The sequence below is a fragment of the Olea europaea genome, chromosome 10, assembly GCF_002742605.1.
Source record: "Olea europaea var. sylvestris chromosome 10, O_europaea_v1, whole genome shotgun sequence".
NCBI lineage: Eukaryota > Viridiplantae > Streptophyta > Magnoliopsida > Lamiales > Oleaceae > Olea > Olea europaea.
The window spans coordinates 8913459-8932356 of NC_036246.1; the positions used below are offsets into that span (position 1 = coordinate 8913459).

At 32.1% G+C, this 18898-nt stretch overlaps 1 protein-coding gene across 4 annotated transcripts; it reads left to right on the plus strand.

The window, feature by feature from the left end:
- Positions 1 to 3877: 3877 nt before the first annotated feature.
- LOC111401149 (calmodulin-binding transcription activator 3-like) lies at positions 3878 to 16829 on the plus strand. Of its 4 annotated transcripts, none has more exons than XM_023028748.1 (10): positions 3878 to 4175; positions 7366 to 7737; positions 8612 to 8731; positions 9491 to 9606; positions 9815 to 9903; positions 11572 to 11614; positions 13474 to 13678; positions 13829 to 13939; positions 14851 to 15122; positions 15831 to 16829. In XM_023028748.1, the coding sequence occupies exons 1-10, from the start codon at positions 4142 to 4144 to the stop codon at positions 16677 to 16679; spliced, it is 2211 nt and encodes a 736-aa protein (XP_022884516.1). In that variant the 5' UTR covers positions 3878 to 4141; the 3' UTR covers positions 16680 to 16829. The 4 variants fall into 4 exon arrangements, with proteins under 4 accessions (XP_022884516.1, XP_022884515.1, XP_022884517.1 ...); XM_023028747.1 differs by having other exon boundaries at positions 3879 to 4175; positions 15828 to 16829; XM_023028749.1 differs by having other exon boundaries at positions 3879 to 4175; positions 13474 to 13606; positions 15828 to 16829.
- The last annotated feature ends 2069 nt before the right edge of the window (positions 16830 to 18898 follow it).

Genomic DNA, 18898 nt, shown 5'->3' on the forward strand with positions numbered 1-18898 from the left:
CTTTCATTGGACTGGTGAATATTCGCATGAAATATATACACACAACCATCCTAATATTCTAAATAAATTAATTTAGGCAAGAGAAATTATTTTGGTAACATGTTGCTACAACTAATTTATTTAGAAAATTAGGGAAAAAACTTTAAGTACCAAGATTTGAAATTTAATTGTCCCATTTTTATTTTATTTTTCCTTTTCTTTTATTTTAATCAAAACAAGAAAAAATAATCTACTGGACATAGAACTAGCACTGGGAGTTACGGCACTGTGGCGCTACAAAGCTGGGATACTAGCGCTAGGACGCTATGCCTCAGCATTACGACTGCCATTTTGAACCATAATTTTTTGAAAATTTCTAAATTTCTTGAACCTTAGAGTTTTAAATTCACATCCAAAATTTAGAAAACTAAATTATGAATTTCAAACTTGAAATCCTTTCTTTAATCTCAATTGTTTAACATGAATTGTCTTTGATACTACTTGTGGAATTTTATGAAACTTAAATTTTATAAAATTTTATGAATTGCCAAGAGTTCCATGTAAAATCACCACGAAAATTAATTAATGCGAAACATACGTTAATTCATTTGTCAATAATTCCTTATTACTAGATCTTGATTTTGAATCTTGAATATTTGAAATCTACTAGAATATTTTCGCGTTTGACTTATTCACTTTTAATTTTGAATTTTGCCTCTTCTAATATTTTAATTCTCGTTCTTACTCGTGAGTATTGAATCTTCTTTTTCAATATGTTGTTGTCTTAGTTATTCTAGTGGTGATATGAAGAAGAAAGAATGAGAACTCACATATAAATAAGGGATCAAAACCCTATTTATATTTCTATATGTATGTCTGTGCATGAAGGAAACACAATCCTAATGGATTTAGCTTATACACATATAATCCGACCCATATTTTATTTAGATGCTCTAAGTCCAACAATTTAATTCTTTATTACACTTTAATTTTGAGCTTAACTTTAAAATAATATGGAAAAATTAGGCATAATACTCTAAAAAATTAACTAATTTGAATAATACCATATTAACTAATTAAATCATATAATTAGTGTAATTAATACGTTCTAGAATTATAGCACCACTCAAAACCCAAATCATTAGTTCCTATTCTAGAAAACGTTAAAATAGAAACCCTTCTCACTTACTACTTCATTTTTTCTCACCACATTCTCAACCGATTCCACTAGTTTTTTCTTTTGCAGAGTGTTTTTTCTTTTCAACTTTCCAAGCAGATTCTTTTGAATTAGTTACTCCATCTAGTGGCTGGTCAATGTCATCAGGGTATTTCAAATTGGAATATGCCCCATGTACGCAACGTCATCTCAGAACTTGTCAGGACATTCCATAGACTTTTGGTTTGGTCGTCCACGAGTTTGCTACTACAAATAATCGGAACATGGGATTTTGAAAGGCTTGTACGTAGTAGTTGAACTCTGATGTTTTTTAATTTATTTGATAAGTTTTATATTGAATTTTTGTGAGATATATAAACTTCAACGGAGCAATCCTGCAAATGTAAAAGAGTTACATGATTATTTGGCCAGCAATATTTCTCTCTCTCTCTCTTTTTTTTTTTTTTTTAAACTACGGTTCATGATTTGGACATTGTAAGCTCCTGTTGTAAACTTTATGTGAATGGTAGATGGCAAAGTAAAGAACGGGAATATGTTTCACCCTTTTTTTTCTTTCTTTTTTTTTTTTTTTCCCCCTTTTTTTTTTTTTTTTTTTTTTTTTTTTGGGGATGTTTGTCACTTTTTTTTTTCCCTTGAATTTCTGTCACTTTTTTTAGTTTATCACTTTAACAAATATCAATTTTTAATAAAAGTATGTCACTTTTTAAAATTATATGCCATTTTTATGTCGCTTTTTAATATAAAAGTGACACTTACTTTACAATGTATTTTTTACTTCAAAAATATTTTTTATATGATTTTTAAAAAGACATATAATTTTAGGGGTACTTTTGTAAGTTGTCCAAATACCATAATATATAATTAATTACATATATAAGTCCACGTGAAAATTAATAAACCCAATAAAATATTGCAACACCAGCAAAGTAGTCAATAAAAATTTTGAAGTTGTGCTTGGCTTGGAACTTTATTATCGATTAGTCTCTAAATTAATACTTCAATGATTAATAATCTCTAACATATAATAAAATATAATGAAACCATCAGCGTTCTATAGGCATAATTTAATATTTCTGCCATCTAATAATTGATACAAAATATAAATAAATTAAGTCTCGTTACTTAGAAAATCATCTAGACTAGCACTTTTCTTCCAGATTCTCCTGATCTGAAAATATATATTTTGAGGTACTTTATGACTATCATATGTGCGGGAAAGGTCAAGAAAAATACAACAAGGCACCAAAAAAAAGATTGAACCCCAATCTTGAGGGTCTCACTGTGTCACCCCTAGAGCATCACGAGGGAGGTAAATTACGGGATGTGCCCCAACAGGTCAGAGAATAAGAGCTTGTCCGTACATTAGTACCACAAAAAGTCCAATTTCATATCTCAAAAATCGAATCTTCACACTGCGTCTGTCAGCAAAATTGAGATTACCTCATTCCTATCTTTTGCACCACTAAATTATGCCTCGGGGACAAATACAACAGGACACCTAACTTTTATCTTTGTTGGACAAAGGAGGGTCTCATCCATATCTTCTTCGACTTATGAGCTGTAATCTGAGAGTTGTGTTAAGTGTTTATTAGTAAAATCATTATTTTTCTTTTAAAAACTTTACTATTATGTGAAAATTTATATTATTTAGAAGAATCGCAATCATTCTCAAACACAACCGTGTAAAGCGGGACAATCTAGAAGTAACAATCATTTATCAAATTGTGAAATTAAATGTCATTTTATGCTTTTAAGTTGATTAATGGTGATGATTTTGCTAGTTTGTTAAATAAATTTTATCATATGGATATTGGTTTGGACAAATAATGTTATATGGTGCTATTAGCCTATTACGTCCTTGTCTAATGCATTTAAAAATCAGATTTTTAGTAAGTTAAATGTGTGATTAAAAAATTGATAAACATTATGAATTTCATAAAATATGTGATTGAAATTAACTATTAAATTTGAAATTTTTATTAAATTTTTAACACACACCAAACATGAGTTACATAAGTTTGATTGACAACTGGACTACAAATAAAAGAAAAACTGTTATCATTAGTTGGCTAGTTGATTATACAAATACAAACAGAAAACAATAATAATTTTTTTTTAAAGGGTCATAGTAGCAAATGGAAATGAAGATTAACACATTTTTGAATTTTACGAGACATTTTTTTTTTTTGGGTATTATGGCTTTTTTGGAAATTAAATTGTTCACCTTTTTTTTTCTTTTGTTAAATTAAAAAAAAAATGAATATACAATGCTCAACTTGTGATTTTTAAGTGTATGTGAACAAATAGAGGTAATATGTTGGAATGGAAATCTACTCTTATTTAGTGGATATTAAAAATTAAGTTTTTATTAGATTTTAATAAAGTTTAATGAAATGAGTAATTGAAAAGTTGTAAATTTTATAAAATATATGACAAAAATTAATTATTAATTTTGATTTTAATTAAAATCAAGATTTTAATTATCATGAGACAGGGTTTAGTATTATAAAAAAAAAAAAAAAAAAGGAGAAGAAAGTATTTGAACTAAAAATTGAACTATTTTCTTTTCTAGATAATCCTCCATGCTAATCCGGGTTCTAATAATAATCAAAGCTGTTAAAGAAATCGTCAAATTCTTACGGCACAAAAAGTCAAGCCAACTCGTTTTCCCTTTTCCTAGCACTATTTTCACTCGTTTAACAGTATTTTCACTCGTTTAGTGATTTCTCTTTCACTCGTTTAGCTTGTACCTACGTTTCACTCGTTTAACCTCTTTCATTTTTTCTTCTTTCGGTGCTCTCGATTATATAACAACTTGCTCTCGAACAATTTCTGTCTGTTCTGTCAGCAGCGATCTTGGGATGATTTCCTGTGTTTTTAGTTAATTTTGATCTGCTATGAAGTATGAATGAATTGTAGACACAAATCTTTGTAAGCATTGTAGAATTAACAAGATTTGAAGAAACGGCTTCCGATTGACGAGAGATGGCTGGTAGTTCGCAGAACAATTCTCAATTAGGTGATTTCTCTTTTTTCTCTTTCCTGCCCCTCTTTTTTAAGCTGTTATTACGATTTTTTGTGTTGTTGTTGTTTTTTTATTTTATTTTAATTTTTTTATATTTATAGCTCAATTAAGCTTCACAATTTTCAAAAGTCACCATATATGCTTTTATCGTTATTTATCTGCACGAGTAGTGAGTAAGTGTGTTGCACGTTCTTACATATCTAATACATTATATGCATAATGTTGTTGAAATACTAAAATTATTTCAAAAAGTACTAATACTATCCTTAATTAATAAGAGATTTATAAATTTTTTGAATTGTCTGTTGAGAGGGCAAGAATTGTTATATTTAATATATAAATTTACAATTTTGAATACAAACCTCGACATAGCCCATTTCGATTTTCCTCTATTGCTTCGACATTCATGATGTAATCCGTAGATTTCGCATGTTTAGACAAAATTCTTCTTACCATCTTCAAGGGAAAAGGCCCACAAAATCTATAAAAATATAGGAAAAATAATGTTGCAAAATGATAATTCTCTTTATTTTGTCAATTTTGCAGCCTTCTAGCCTTGCTCTATTCACCAAATTACACATCACCACTACAAATAACATAATAAACATTCAAATTTAAGAAATTATTTTAACATTTTCTTGAATGATGATAGAAATCTAAAATATAGAGTGCAATTACAAATCAAAACACATAAATATTTTAACCAAAAAAAAAAAAAAAAAGATTTATTACTTTGACGTAACAAAATTCTTATCTGACTAGTTTGAATATAAATATGCTAAATCAAATTTAGATAGTAAAGTATATATAAATGTGAATATTAGAATACGAAAATCAAGAGGGTACATAGAATTAATACAAAAGGATAATCAAGAAGCTCATGAACATTGGTGGCTGGAATTGATTCACCAACTAGAATGTGAGTTTCATGATGGTGAAAATCAAAGTTTAAGATAATTGAATTAATGCTATTAATCAAATTTTAAAAAAACATTATTTAATTTCTATAAATGGTTATTTAAGGTCATCCTTTGAACTCCTTAAACAATATCCATTTTTTAATTTTATTTTGAATTAATGCTATTAATCAAATCAAAAGATTTTTTTATTTTTTTTTAATCTCAAAAGGGGAATTAAGGCCGTCATTTGAGTTTCTTAAACAACACTTGTTTTCCAATTTTATGTTGAATAGATTGAATGAGTTTTTATTTTTTTATTTTATTTCGAAAGAAAATTTAAGGCCATCCTTTGAGTTTCTTAAACAAAACATGTTTTTCAATTTTATGCTGAATAAATTGAATTAACATTGCTAATGAAAATTAATGTAATGTTAAAAAGATTAATTAGGGAATTATTGACAAATAGAAAAGAAAAAGAGATTTTTTAATTTCATGTTGAATAAACTGAATCAATATTATTAATTGATTATTAACAAAATGAAAATTAGATGAGTTTATATTGGGTTTGAAGTTAAATATGTAAATTGAGTTAATGCTATTAATAATAATTAATGTACTATTAAAAAGAGTAATTTAGGAAATTATTAACAAATGAAAAAGAAAATGGATTTTTTTTTATTTTGTGTTGAATAAACGAAATTAATGTTATTATTATTTATTAACAAAACCAAAATTAAATAAAGGTATATTTGGCATATAACTAAATCTGTAAGGTAAAATTGATATTTAAAAGTTTCAATTAATTATCAACAAAAGTAAAATTAAATAAGGGTATATTGGGCATATAACTAAATATGTAAGGTCAAAATTGGTATTCAAAAGTTCGTTCCCAATCCTTCCTTTTAATACATACATTGTGGATATGTATCTAAGTCTACGTATGCGTGATGTGATGTAGTAATTGTCTGAGGCAAAGGGCAACTGCCAACTCGTTAACACAAATTTTTATTGAAGAATAATTAGGCGCGTAAAATAATTAGCATAAAACAAAAACAATTATGAGAGGAAATTTTTGAAAGAGTGCAGTTTTAGAGTGAGAAAGTAACTTTGTCTAGCCTGGTTAGAAAAATTTCTGGAAGAAGAAATCAACGTGAAAGGATGAAAAAGTATTTTGATCTTTTTTGCTTAAGGAATAAGATTGCAATCCAGGTTCTTTCTGCCACATTCGGTTCTATACATAGCATCAGCCTGAATGGAATCAGAAAAAAATTCCGTGGTGGGTAAACCAGTTCATTCATGAGCCAGTCTTTTTCGAAATTAACTCTTTTAAGATAGTTATAATGTCTACATCATTAGAACAATAATTTATTTTGCTTTCATATCATTCTCCACTTGCCAACACACTTAATGCTGTTCTCATTGTAGCTCACTTGCTACACTTGTTTTTGATCATTGATTCATGATATTTATCAGTTTTAAACTTTTCAATGGCCTCATGTTAGATGTTGATTTTCCTGTCTAACCTGAATCTCATTTTCTGTATATTGTAACATTTTGTTGGTAAATCATTTTTATTATTTTATTTATTTATTTATTTTCATTGTTAGACACTACTTTGCGTTGCTCCTAAAATGTTGTAATTGTACAAAACATGCTCTAAACTGCCTTCAGTATTTGTGTGCTGCCGTGGGGAGAGCTAGAGAAAGAGCATTCAAAGTCATTGTATTCAGGGCAATGTTTCATTTAACCTTTTTTCGTTTAGCGTTTTTTTTGTGGAAATGTTCGCATTTACAAAATGTTTCATTTTTGTATCTTCTAAGTTAGTATTTCTCCATCATTAAAGACAAACACCAACATCATGATTTTCAACTTCCTAACTTCTTATTCATTCATATATTTTGTTTGGATTTGCATGTGTTTTTGAGTGAGGGCAATATCCCCCATTTAATGTGATGGAACATCCCCTATTTAATGAAATATTGGTTCATTGATTTTTGAATTTTCTCTCATTTAATAGTTGAGCATTGATGAATACAATTAATGCTGGAAAGAATGTATTCCTTCACCCTTGAAATGCTAAGACCGATTGTTCAAATCGGCAGTTGAAATGGCGACATGAAACTGTCGATTTTCACTGATGAAAGTCGATGAAACTCGACATTTCAGCCGTCGGAATGGATAGTTTTTTTTTTCGTATACTTTTTTCGTACTTCTGAATTGTATGCAGATAAATTTCGATATTATGATTGTGTCGTACGCTTATCATTGCTATCTTATATGTTCAGTTATATCAATTGATTTGAGATTCATGGTGTTGTACGGGGGAGATTTCGTAGAAGTGGATGACAAGTGGAAGTGGAAAGGAAATGAAACCACTTCACTCTTAGTTCCAAGTAATATCACTAAAGAAGAACTTGTGGAAAGATTGAAGGAGAAGCTTTGTATTTGTTCGTCCACACAAATCGAATTGAAGTTCAAAGTTCCGAATTGGAGTGTACCTCCGATGACAATAAAAGACAATAACGACTTGGATTTCTACATTCAATTTCATAAAGAAAATGAACTTTATGTTAGTCTTTGCAAAACAGAGGTGCCAAATGGTTTGCACACAGACAGGAATACAACCGCAGAAGATAATCCAGACAATCTCCTTCTAGGTCGGTATCTCCTCCATCTAGTTGAAAATAACAATTAAAATTTTAACAATCATGTCATCAATTCATAGTTTGTTTACTAGTGAAATCGTTGAGATTATTAACGAATCTGAATTTTAAATAATTAACACAAATACCTGACTCTAGATTTTCATCAACTCCTCGGTCGCATACAGCTCGTGCGGTTGTCGGGGTGCTGAAATTAGACTGGATCATGTATCTAGCTATGAAGTCCTTTAGACTGGATCACTTATAATGTTTACATCATTAGAACAATTTTTTATTTGCTTTCATTCTCCATTTGCCAACACACTGGATGCTGTTCTCCTTGTAGCTCACTTGCTACACTTGTTTTTTTATCATTGACTCGTGATAATTATCATTTTTCAACTTTTCAATGGCCTTATGTTAGATGCTGATTTCCTTGTCTAACTTTGAGTCTTATTTTCTGTATATTGTAGCACTAACATTTTGTTGGTAAATCATTTTTTTTCATTTTCATAGTTAGACACTACTTTGCGTTGCTCCTAAAATGTTGTTATTGCACAAAAGATGATCTAAACTGCCTTCAGTATTTGCGTGCTGCTCTTGGGAAGAGCTAGACAAAGAGCGGATCTTATTCAAAGCCATCATATTGAGGGATGAACCATCTAAGAGATACAAAGAATTTCATGATAATTGGGAACAATTAATTGATGGGCTAAACACCTGAACTGTCTTTGTATTTGTTTTTTGTCATTTGTCATGAATGATTAAGAATTTACCTTTTAAATGGACAGGCAATGTTATAAGTTGTGAAAGGATGCTTTCTTGAAATTCTCTCTGTGCAAGAAAACTCATGTGTGTATCAATTAACTGTTTTGCTAGTTTAATGCAGACACTGAACAAATACCCCTGGAACCACAACATCAGTGGCTGCGTGCTGCTGGAATTTATGACATTCTTCGAAATTACAAAAAGTTTATCTGTTCTCCAAGGCCTCCGAATAGACCCTCAAGTATGACTTCTAGTGCCTCCCCGTTAACTTAATAATGGTCAGGTTTGTGATGACTTTTGTCGGCCGTCAAACATGGTTAACACACACAAAAACACATGCATTGACATGTCTGTTTTGCCTTTTGTAATTGTAACTTTTAGTTGTTGTCACATATGCTATAAACGTGTTCCAATTCTTTTTAATACCAATATTTAGTGATGACCTGTAAAAATCTTAACTTTGAAGGTTTACTGGATTCAAATTAATAATGTTTTGACACGTTATTCACGAATTTGTGATCTGATTCTTTTGCATGGCATGAAAGGAGGTGTTGGCTAAATTTGCAATGAAATTACCTTACGTACAAATTTTTAAAGGTCAAAAAAAGTCGAAAGATGACCATTTATTTGATATCGCATCTTTCTGTGCTGCTTTATTCAATTACAGCCAATACTATAGGTGTTGTGGTGGTTCGCTTCTTATTATTATCTTTTTTTTTATACTGTGTTGTCATATTCTGTCTTCAACTGGACTCAATAACTTAGGACTGACTTTTCTGTCAGATGCATCTCTTTGTAGTTCTGTTTGTGTTTCTAAATGAGCAATGGAAGTCTAAAGTTAGATCTGCACAACATTGTTGAAAGATGTCTGTCTTCATCCAGTCCTGTATATGTTTTTCTTCAAATAAGAAAAAAAAGCTTTGTGACAGCTTTTCAATATTGTTTCTTTCTAGTTGATTTTGATTTTGTGCATGTTATTTTGATATATTGTCCCATGAAGGTGGTTCGCGATTTCTTTTTAACCGCACCAAGGTACAAAACTTCCGAGAAGATGGCCATAACTGGAGGAAGAAGAAAGATGGAAAAACTGTGAATGGGACTAATGAAAAGCTCAAGGTAGGTGCCAATTGATGTTGCTCTGCTTATGATTTTTCATTTTACTGGGAAAACCTAAAAAGATTCTTTTGAAGTGATCACCTTTCTAACTATATCAGACAAATCTGTTTTGAAAAATAAAAGCTAAATCAGATATAATAAGTCAGTCTTCTTGTAAATTATGTTGATGCTTCCACAATAATATATCTGGAAGCATATATCTTTTCAGGTTGGAGGTGAAGATAAATTACGTTGCTACTATGACCATGGAGAAGAAGACAAAAATTTTAAAAGGCGCATCTATTGGATGCTGGAAGAGTAAGTCTGGTTTTATTAAGTTTCATAATCTGAAAAATTTGTAACCATCAACTTGTGATAATTAGATAAAAAACACATAACAAATCCAGTAGCTCTTCTACTTTTCATTCTCAAGCTTTCCTGATCTTCACATTTCAGTCAAGAGGACTGCTGAACATCCAATGCTTAGAAAAGTTTACTTGCTTAACTTTCTAAGGCTGTTCGGTTCGATTAGTTTTAGACAATTTTCTGCCATTTACTGAATCATATATAGGTTGAACAATTTATGTGTTGACGTGGGAAAATTTTTAATCCTCCATAGTGAAATTTTCATCCAAATAAATGTCCACAGGTACTGGCCTTCTTTTCTGTCTTGTGGGTTGACTTAAATTAACAGCTGATCCACCATTTATTTATTAATATTGGAAATAGATTTTTTTTCCTTCCAATTTAATGATCCCAGGTCGATTATTTTATTTATTTTGTGTATGGCCTATATAAATGAGGTAATATCTAGGATATTGGTCCTTTTACGTACTGTCAATTACACTGATATATTTTTCTCTTCAGATTGATTGTAGTAGTAGATTGATTTAGTTTAGCTCTTATTCTACATTGTTAAATCTGGGAGAAATTACATATGTTCTTCATAAACGTGTATTACATATATATACACATAGAGAGGATGTTTCTTATAAGGAAATAATCCTGTCAAAATAAGAAATCAATCTAAACTTATGCACCTACCATATATAAACGTGTTATATATGTAAAGACTAAATTTAAACCTAAATTAATGCATAATTCCATAACATACATCAATTGACTTCAGAGACAAAAATAAATCTAGTAACATTGTCTCAGTAGGTTGAATCATTATGATAGTTGAACAATCCTTACTGTAGAAATTGCAGAGGGACACTGTTGATGGACTTTTGGATCTCTATGACATAGTGCAAAATCTTCATGTTTTATATCCACTTTTGGCTTCCAGAGTTTCAGTAAGAAACATAGGTGTAAATTTTTGGAAGGTGTCTTTTGGTATTAGTTCATAATTGGTGTTCCTTCTGGTCATTATGTCACTATGAGAGCAGACTGTTTGGATGATTTCTGTTGCTCTAGATCTTCGTGCTGTTTCTACTAGGTTGCAATAGCACAATCTTGTAATTCACTGGAGGGGAATTTAATTAATGGAAGGAAACTATAAAGAAAATAATGTTTTTGACTGAAGACTATTTATTACTGGCTTTAGTAATTATAGTTTATTAGATATTAGAATTTCCATGCAGAGTAATGCATTATTTTAGGAATCCTTAGACTATACACTATATTAAATATAAGGACTCCTTGTAAATCAGGTTAATTCTTTCTTTGAATGTATTTATGATCTAATTCATATATTTTTCTATAATTATATTTATTATAGGAACAATTTTGTTAAATTAGCCCTTGTCCTGCGTCAGGGATTGTAGATCATGTATGTGCATTTTCTCACCTACACTTGTGTTAAATTTGTTTGGCAACTGGATGTGCTAAAGTACTAAAATTGGCTTCATCTACTTGATTAGGTCGATGTAGAAAGTGGCTTTATGTGATCACAGTACTTGGGTTCATTTTTCATCCCCTCTACTTATTTTTCATCTTATTTGGAGGAGTCTGATTTCTTTTAATTGCTGGTTTCTGCTTCAGGGGGTTGTCTCACATAGTTCTTGTTCACTACCTGGAGGCAAAGGTAACGTCCTTGATTGACGAAACTTGCAAATGCACGGTATCGTAGACAAGTAATATAATGATAAATAAAGTATCATCCCGTTGAGATTATATGTACTTAGTCTAGTGTTAATAAATTCTAACTTTAATCGAATAACCAACTTTTGATTGTGAATTTATACTAATTAAACTAAATTAAATAATTATTCTAATGAGCAACTACCGACGCTTTTTATAAAATTAAGTTAAACATGCACTAAGACTTCGAATCCCCCTTGTTTATCCATTTAATAGCATTCAATACCATTACATATATAATTATTCTTGTTGATCAATGTTCCTAATTCATTTAATACTCTCTCTCTAGTAGAATTAAGTGACCTTCCTATATCTCTACGAAAATTCGAACAAGAAAGCATACATTAAAAACTTAGGACATTTATTGAAATCATGCAAGGCATAACTGTATATCTCTATTTTCTATTGAATCTCACAACAATTGTGATAACGTGCTATCTATCTTATTACTTTTCTTGATAATAATAAAAATCACACATCAATCCAGTTATTGATCATATCACACATATATCCAATTATTGATAAGGCAATTGAAAGGCATTTAATTCTACAACAGTCATCCAAGAATAAACATATATTGAACTTCAAAGTATTAAAATTGATAGTAAATTTCATAACAAAGGTTCATCTATGTTTTAGCGACTGAAGATTTAGCATAGCATTACAAAGTTACTAGAATTCATGTTTAGTTTAGAAGACATCACCCAGATTCTTGAGATGGGAAGAAAAAGAAGAGGAATCACGAATTCTTGAAGCTCTTCAATAGTTCTTGATTGATCTCTAGCTGCACTTCTGTCTTCTTAGCCCAAAGTCCAAGATGGAATGTTCAAAGGATTGAGTTCTTGTATCTTGTCTCTTGAATTCTCTCAAAAGATTAGTTATTTTGCCTCCTATATTGTATGATATGAGAATTATCTTGCAATGTTGGATGATGTTATGTAGTCAAAGAGGTTGAAATTTGGTCAAAATCCGTGTCTAAGATGGTTGCCATAAGGAGTTTTAATCAAAGGAGGAAATTGTCCCCGTCTGTCAGATTAATGCCATGAGATCGCTACGTGAAGTGGGTTGTGATCGCAATGTCCAGCTGGTTTAACATCTGCTTCTGCCAAATGATCGCAAGGAGTGATCTTTTGTTGTTCCGCAATTTGGTCCCCATCTTTTCTTCTAATTTCTTCTTGAGCCCTTTTCTCTTGCAAGTTCAGCCTTTAATCTTCTAATTTCATCCAATTCACTCCATATGGACTTCAATCATCATTCCTTGGTTAGAATCAACTTTTGGATATTTTCAATTTATTCTTCCTTTTTTGCCATTCTTTGGCTTAGTATCACTTCTTTTGATTAAAAGCCATCCAAACCCGAATATATCCTACAACAATCTATATTTCATGAAATTAAGTAGCAATCCAATCAATTTGACTTTCAAATATTCACTTTTGATGGCCTAGATATGTATAGAAATTACACCTATCAGTCCTTTATGCCTTGTCAGATCAGCTCATTATAACAGCTGTATTAGCACATCTTATCAAAAAATGTTGATCTTTGTGTAATCACCTCTTGGCTTAAAGTGCAAGAAAGTTGATATATGCTCAAAATCTCTACTTTGAACTAAATTATGTGAAAATCTTACAATCTGAGGATTCTGTTATTTAAACAATACTTACAATGAACTATAATCCGGCCTTGACTTGAATCTAGTCTTCATGTACGTTTCTTTCTCTGAATATTAGCATATGGCATCCTTTGTATTTTTTGGGCAGCTGCAAAGTTTATAAAATTCCTGAAATATTTGTTTTCTTTCAGGAAAACAGAACAAATTTCAATCGCGTTAGGGAGTCTGAAGTTATTCCTGATTCTCAAAAACCAAGAGAAAATATACGCAACTCCGAGGTTGACAGTTCTGTATTTTCAGAATCCCGAACATATAACTATGAAGGAACCTTGCAAGTTACGGATTCTTCTAACCACAACATTGCTCATGCTTCTGAGTTTAAAAATGCTGAATCAGGTTTTCTTGCTGTGCATTTCTTTCTTTTTCATTATACAGTATTACAATCCATGAAGCTGCATTGAAGTTTTTTTTTTTGTTTTCTGTAACTGAATTACTCTCAAAAATCATTTATATTCATAGTGATCGCTAAAAAAATTATATCTGCAGTACATTGTCAACAACAAAGTCCAGGATTCCAGCCTTGTGACAATGTATCGCAACCCATGGTAAAGAAGATGAGAGGTGGTTCAATTCCTTATTATGATGTCCCTATATCAGGTAATGTGCCATCATCCTTTTTTCCGGCTGTAGCATTAACAATTAGTGTCTGTTTGATTGCAAATATAGAATTTGGGTAGAAAGAAAACAAATTTCAGGAAATTGATTGGTATAATTTTTCACATGGAAAATGTTGAAATAAAAGTGTTTTTTAGTGTTTGTTTGGCTTTGTTTTATATGAAAATTGTTAATTAAAGGGATAAAATTTACTGGTATTGGGAATGAAATTTGTTTTTATTGCCAAAAAAAAAAATCATTTATATTTTGGTGCTCATTCGGCTTTGTTTTACATGGAAATTGTCAATTAAAGGAAAATATTTTTTTACAATTAGGGATAGAATTTGTTTCCATTGCCAAAAAAATTTAAAAAAAAAATGGAACAATAGCCTAGAAAACCAAGAAAAGTCCCCTTTTCAAGAAAATCAATTTCATGGAAAAAAAAAAACTATCAAAAAGCCAAAAAGTGAAAGTTGGAATTTGAATTCCATTTTCCATGGAAAATAATTGACTATCAAACAAGCCCTTAGATGATTTCACTTTCATGGTTAGTTGGACCATTTCTGTGGCAAAATCATTTTTGCCCTTTAGTTCAAAATTTTGGACATTAGTGGATATTGAATAAGTCCAAAAATGCATTTATGTGGCTGACTTCATGTTTGTTGGGATTGCGACTTGGTTATAATTTGAAAACAGATAAAAAATGAATAATTAAATTCTATTACTACATGAGCTTGCATATCAAAATTAAATATTAATACTAAAGAATGTAGCACAAAGGCATTATTAGACTGTGATAGTTAAAGTTAGACATTCATCCAATGTTGGACGGTGGAATATTTAATTTTGTACTTTTACATAGTTGATGATTATCCAAATGATTTTATATTGATAATGATTCCGTATTTCTGCAGATGATTGTCAAGGACAATGCTTAGATATTACTGTTCAAAATGTTGAATCAAATACACGAAGAGGAAAAAATAAAAACGTCATGGTCCAATCTTGGGAAAATGTTGTATATAGCAATACTGATGGCTTCCAAACGACCAATTTTCAGCCACTGTTTTCTTCAGCCCAAAGTTCAACTGGCATGATGCTTGGACATGAAAATGAATTGCTGGAGCATGTTGTTTCTGGTGCCATTGGTACAAGGCAAGAGTTTGGAAGCCATTCCAATTTCTGGGTACGGGTTGACATCACTTTTACATTTTCTATGCACCATAACTGATAGCATAGCAGCAGATGCAAATATTATAGCTTGAATGTGCCACGTTAGGACTAGATCGCTCTATCCACTGGCTTTTCCTCGATCCTCTTTGACATGGTACAAGTAGATGTTTGCTGTAGGAAATTGAGAATGGATCTTGGAGTTCTATAAGTGCATGGGTAGGATGGGTTTTCGTAACAGATGGAAAACAGTTTTGATAGGTTTAACTTGCTTAAGATGCTTCCATAATATGGTAGCTTTTATGTGGTCTTTAGAAGTTAAAACTCATCTTTAAACACCTATTCGCCTGTTCCTTAAAAAAATAGTTGAAAGAACTAGTTCAGAAGGTAGGATTCTTCCTATGTTATTCTAGTTTTTTGAAGTGGCCTCAGCAATTCTTGCCTCATCCCCTCGAAGTTTTTCAATCTAGTTCACGCGTTTCTTTAATCGTAAAATTTGGTGCTTTTGAGTTTCATAATCAATTGCATCTGGAAATACTTGTAGTTTTCTATGTCAATAAAAAATGCAGTGATATTTATCATGTTGTGACGTTGAGCTTCTATGCTACATCTTATGCACATAAAGTACAAAACAGTTTCTTTTCTTTTTTCTCTGGATTTTGAAATTAATCAGTCTTCTGAATGTGATTTTGTATGTGTATTATAATGGTCTACGAATCAGAAGTTGCATGGGAATTCCAGACATGATCCATACAGCAAGATTCATGATGTTAATAATGAGGAGCTGTACGACACCATGGGGCCTTGCAATACATATCCATCCAATCAAAATAAACACACTATGCGTAGTGATCATCGAAAGCAAGATGGCTTAGACGGGCTTCCAAGAGAAGGCCTGAAAATGCTTGGCAACTTTGACCGCTGGGAGAGTGAATTTGGAGATGTTACTGGTTCTCGGCGCTGCTCAGAGACAATTGATATTGAAGGTGGAAGTGATTCTTTTATATCTGCTCAAGTGCCGTTGGACAACAATATTCTGGACCGCTCTCCCTATAGAGACCCGCACTACTCGCACTTTATGCCTAGAAACTTCTTGAGCTCGCAGTATGATTTGTCAGGTTATAGTTTTGAAAACGAGGATGTGGATGTGGAGCCACAGATTGTACAAATTCGGGGACCTGGCCGAGCTAACCCTGTTTCCGGCCTCCCCCTACCACCGGCTCCGTGCCCACCACCACCACCACCACCACCACCACCGGCTCGGTGTTGCGCACCACGACCACGGGCTCCGTGTTGCCCACGACGACCACGGGCTCCGTGTTGCCCACCACGGGCTCCGTGTTGCCCACCACCACCACGGGCTCCGTGTTGCCCACCACGGGCTCCGTGCCCTGACGCGTATCCGTGCTCTGGCTTTCAGCGCTCTAACTTTCCTGCAGAAATGATGTCAGATAGCCCTCTTTTCCATTGCGAATTCCCACAAAAGACTGGAAGTGAACCGATGAGGACATTAGCCATTTTATTTATTTTTCTAGTTGGACTTAAAATATGTTTTGGATTCTTATTTATGTAATTGGGTTTGTATAAAGGGTTTGGCCCAAGTCCATTATCATTAGGGTTATATTTTTCTATTTAAACCGAATTTGTCATAAAATTGGGACAGTTGATGATTATGATGAATTGAGATAGGTTATGGCGTCTCCTACTTCTTCCTTCCCCTTAATTTATGCTTTTTCTCTGATTTCTCTCTGTTTTCTTCCCCCTTTTTTGATGCCCTCTTCTTTATCCTGCATCAACTTTGGTACTAGAGCAAAGTTGGGTAATATTTTTTCATCTGATCCATCAAATTTGCTTCAATTATTTTTCTTGAAATTTCCATCCATCTTCACAAATTCACGCACCTGACATGTCCATAATTGTGAATCATTAATCAGTTTCTCCAAAATCTTGGAGCAGTACAATAGAAAGAATTTGTTGTGGTAGCAGTTTCTTCTTTTTCTAGTTGCTTTCTTAGTCGAAAGTGTATAAAAAAAGAGTTGGAAAAAAAGGGTTACTGTTCACACTCGAAAATTTAGTTTGTGAATTTCTGTCAGTTTTTGAAGGGGAAAATTCATTTTTTTGCTGCGGTCTCAGATTTATTTTGCTGCCAAATAAGTATTGTGCTGCTGTACAAGCTCTAAACTACCAAGTCTAAACCACATCTCCAGCCCACCAATTTAAGCCCACATGATAAATTAGAGAAAATTAGGCCCATTACTCTAAAAAAAAATAACAGATTAGATTTATACCCTAAAAAAATAAAAATATTCTCACACCGTATTTAATACTTTCATCTCCTTCTTCCATATCACCACATCCACAAATCCCACCCCAATCACACCAGAACCTCAACCACTGTACCCCCATCTCCATTTTTCATAAAATCACATTTAAATTTTCTTTCTTCAACCTAAATTTCATAAATTCCTCCTCTTTCCAGTTCCTTGTATGCTTCACTAGCCAAAGTAATTGTCCTCTAAAATGGCTCCATTTTCACCCACAAATTCTAACAGGTAAATGAAGCAATTCCGTTATTTCGTCAATCATATACTATAGTTTGGATTTTTCTATTTCTATTATTTGTTGCTGAAAGGTTGTGGTACAATGATGCAATTGTGTGAGTTGACCAGCTGACTTTTTCCGTGTTATTTTTAAAGTGTTGGCTGGTTTGTTAAAAACGTGATTTCATCTTAAAACCGTGTTTCTTCTAATGGACGCCCATGATGATGCCATGTGTCAACCGCATGTCCATTGGATGGCTGACCATCTGGTGACTCATTTAAAAGGGAGCCCTAGGGTTGAGACGCGTGAATTTTTCTGGTTTTCTAGAGACTTCTCTCTACTCTGGCCATTCGAGTTTTTCTTTTCCTTCTCTCTGAAAATCAAAGATCTCATTTGATTTTCAACACTTTCTCAAATCGGTTTTTTGTAATCTTGAGTGATTCTTTATGAGAAATGGTGTGTGTTCTTGTGTGAACCTTTTTGTAAAGTGAGAAGATCGAATCTTTTGTGATCTTGGGTGATTTTGGTCTAAGTGAAACATCATGATTTCTAAGCCCTGGTTAAGATCAATTCTCGCAGTGGGTGGTTTCTGGAGATAGAAGCATTTATTCTTGGGAGATTCATCGATTGTTATTGCCTTAGGGCATTTTAATGAGATCTATTTTTCTTGTCTTTTGATCTCATATTACTGTACATTTTTATTGTTGTAATAGCTAATATTTTGGAATCTCCTCTTTACAGTGGTATCACAGTAGTTGGACGGAGATTCTTGGCTTTGATTCGTGTAGATCTGAAACTGCGACACTTATTTTAGCTAACTTTCGTTATTTCTTGAAACCTTATTGAAGGGATTTGGTGAGATTGTTCTGTTTTTTTTTTTCGATTAATACTAGGATTAATTTTATATACGCTGTAAGTTTGCTGCAACTGTGATTTAAACCCTTGATCTGCGACTGGCTGGGTAATTCCTCTGTCCAGAAACCCTAGAGTTGTCTGGAATCTGAGGGTTACCTCGACTTAAGTCAAGGGTCTCGATATTGATATACTGGTGTGATACTTATTGGTGTGTAATCTCAGATTCTCAGTTCTTGGTACTTAAATGTGATCTGTGTCAAGAAAAACACTCTGTGATTGCAAGACTTTGAACAATTCCTATGAAATAACTGAAGTTCCTTACAACTTGCGATTATTGTACTTGAGTTGGTTTAAGTTGTAAGTTTCTGTGAAGTGTCAACCTGATCTACATATATT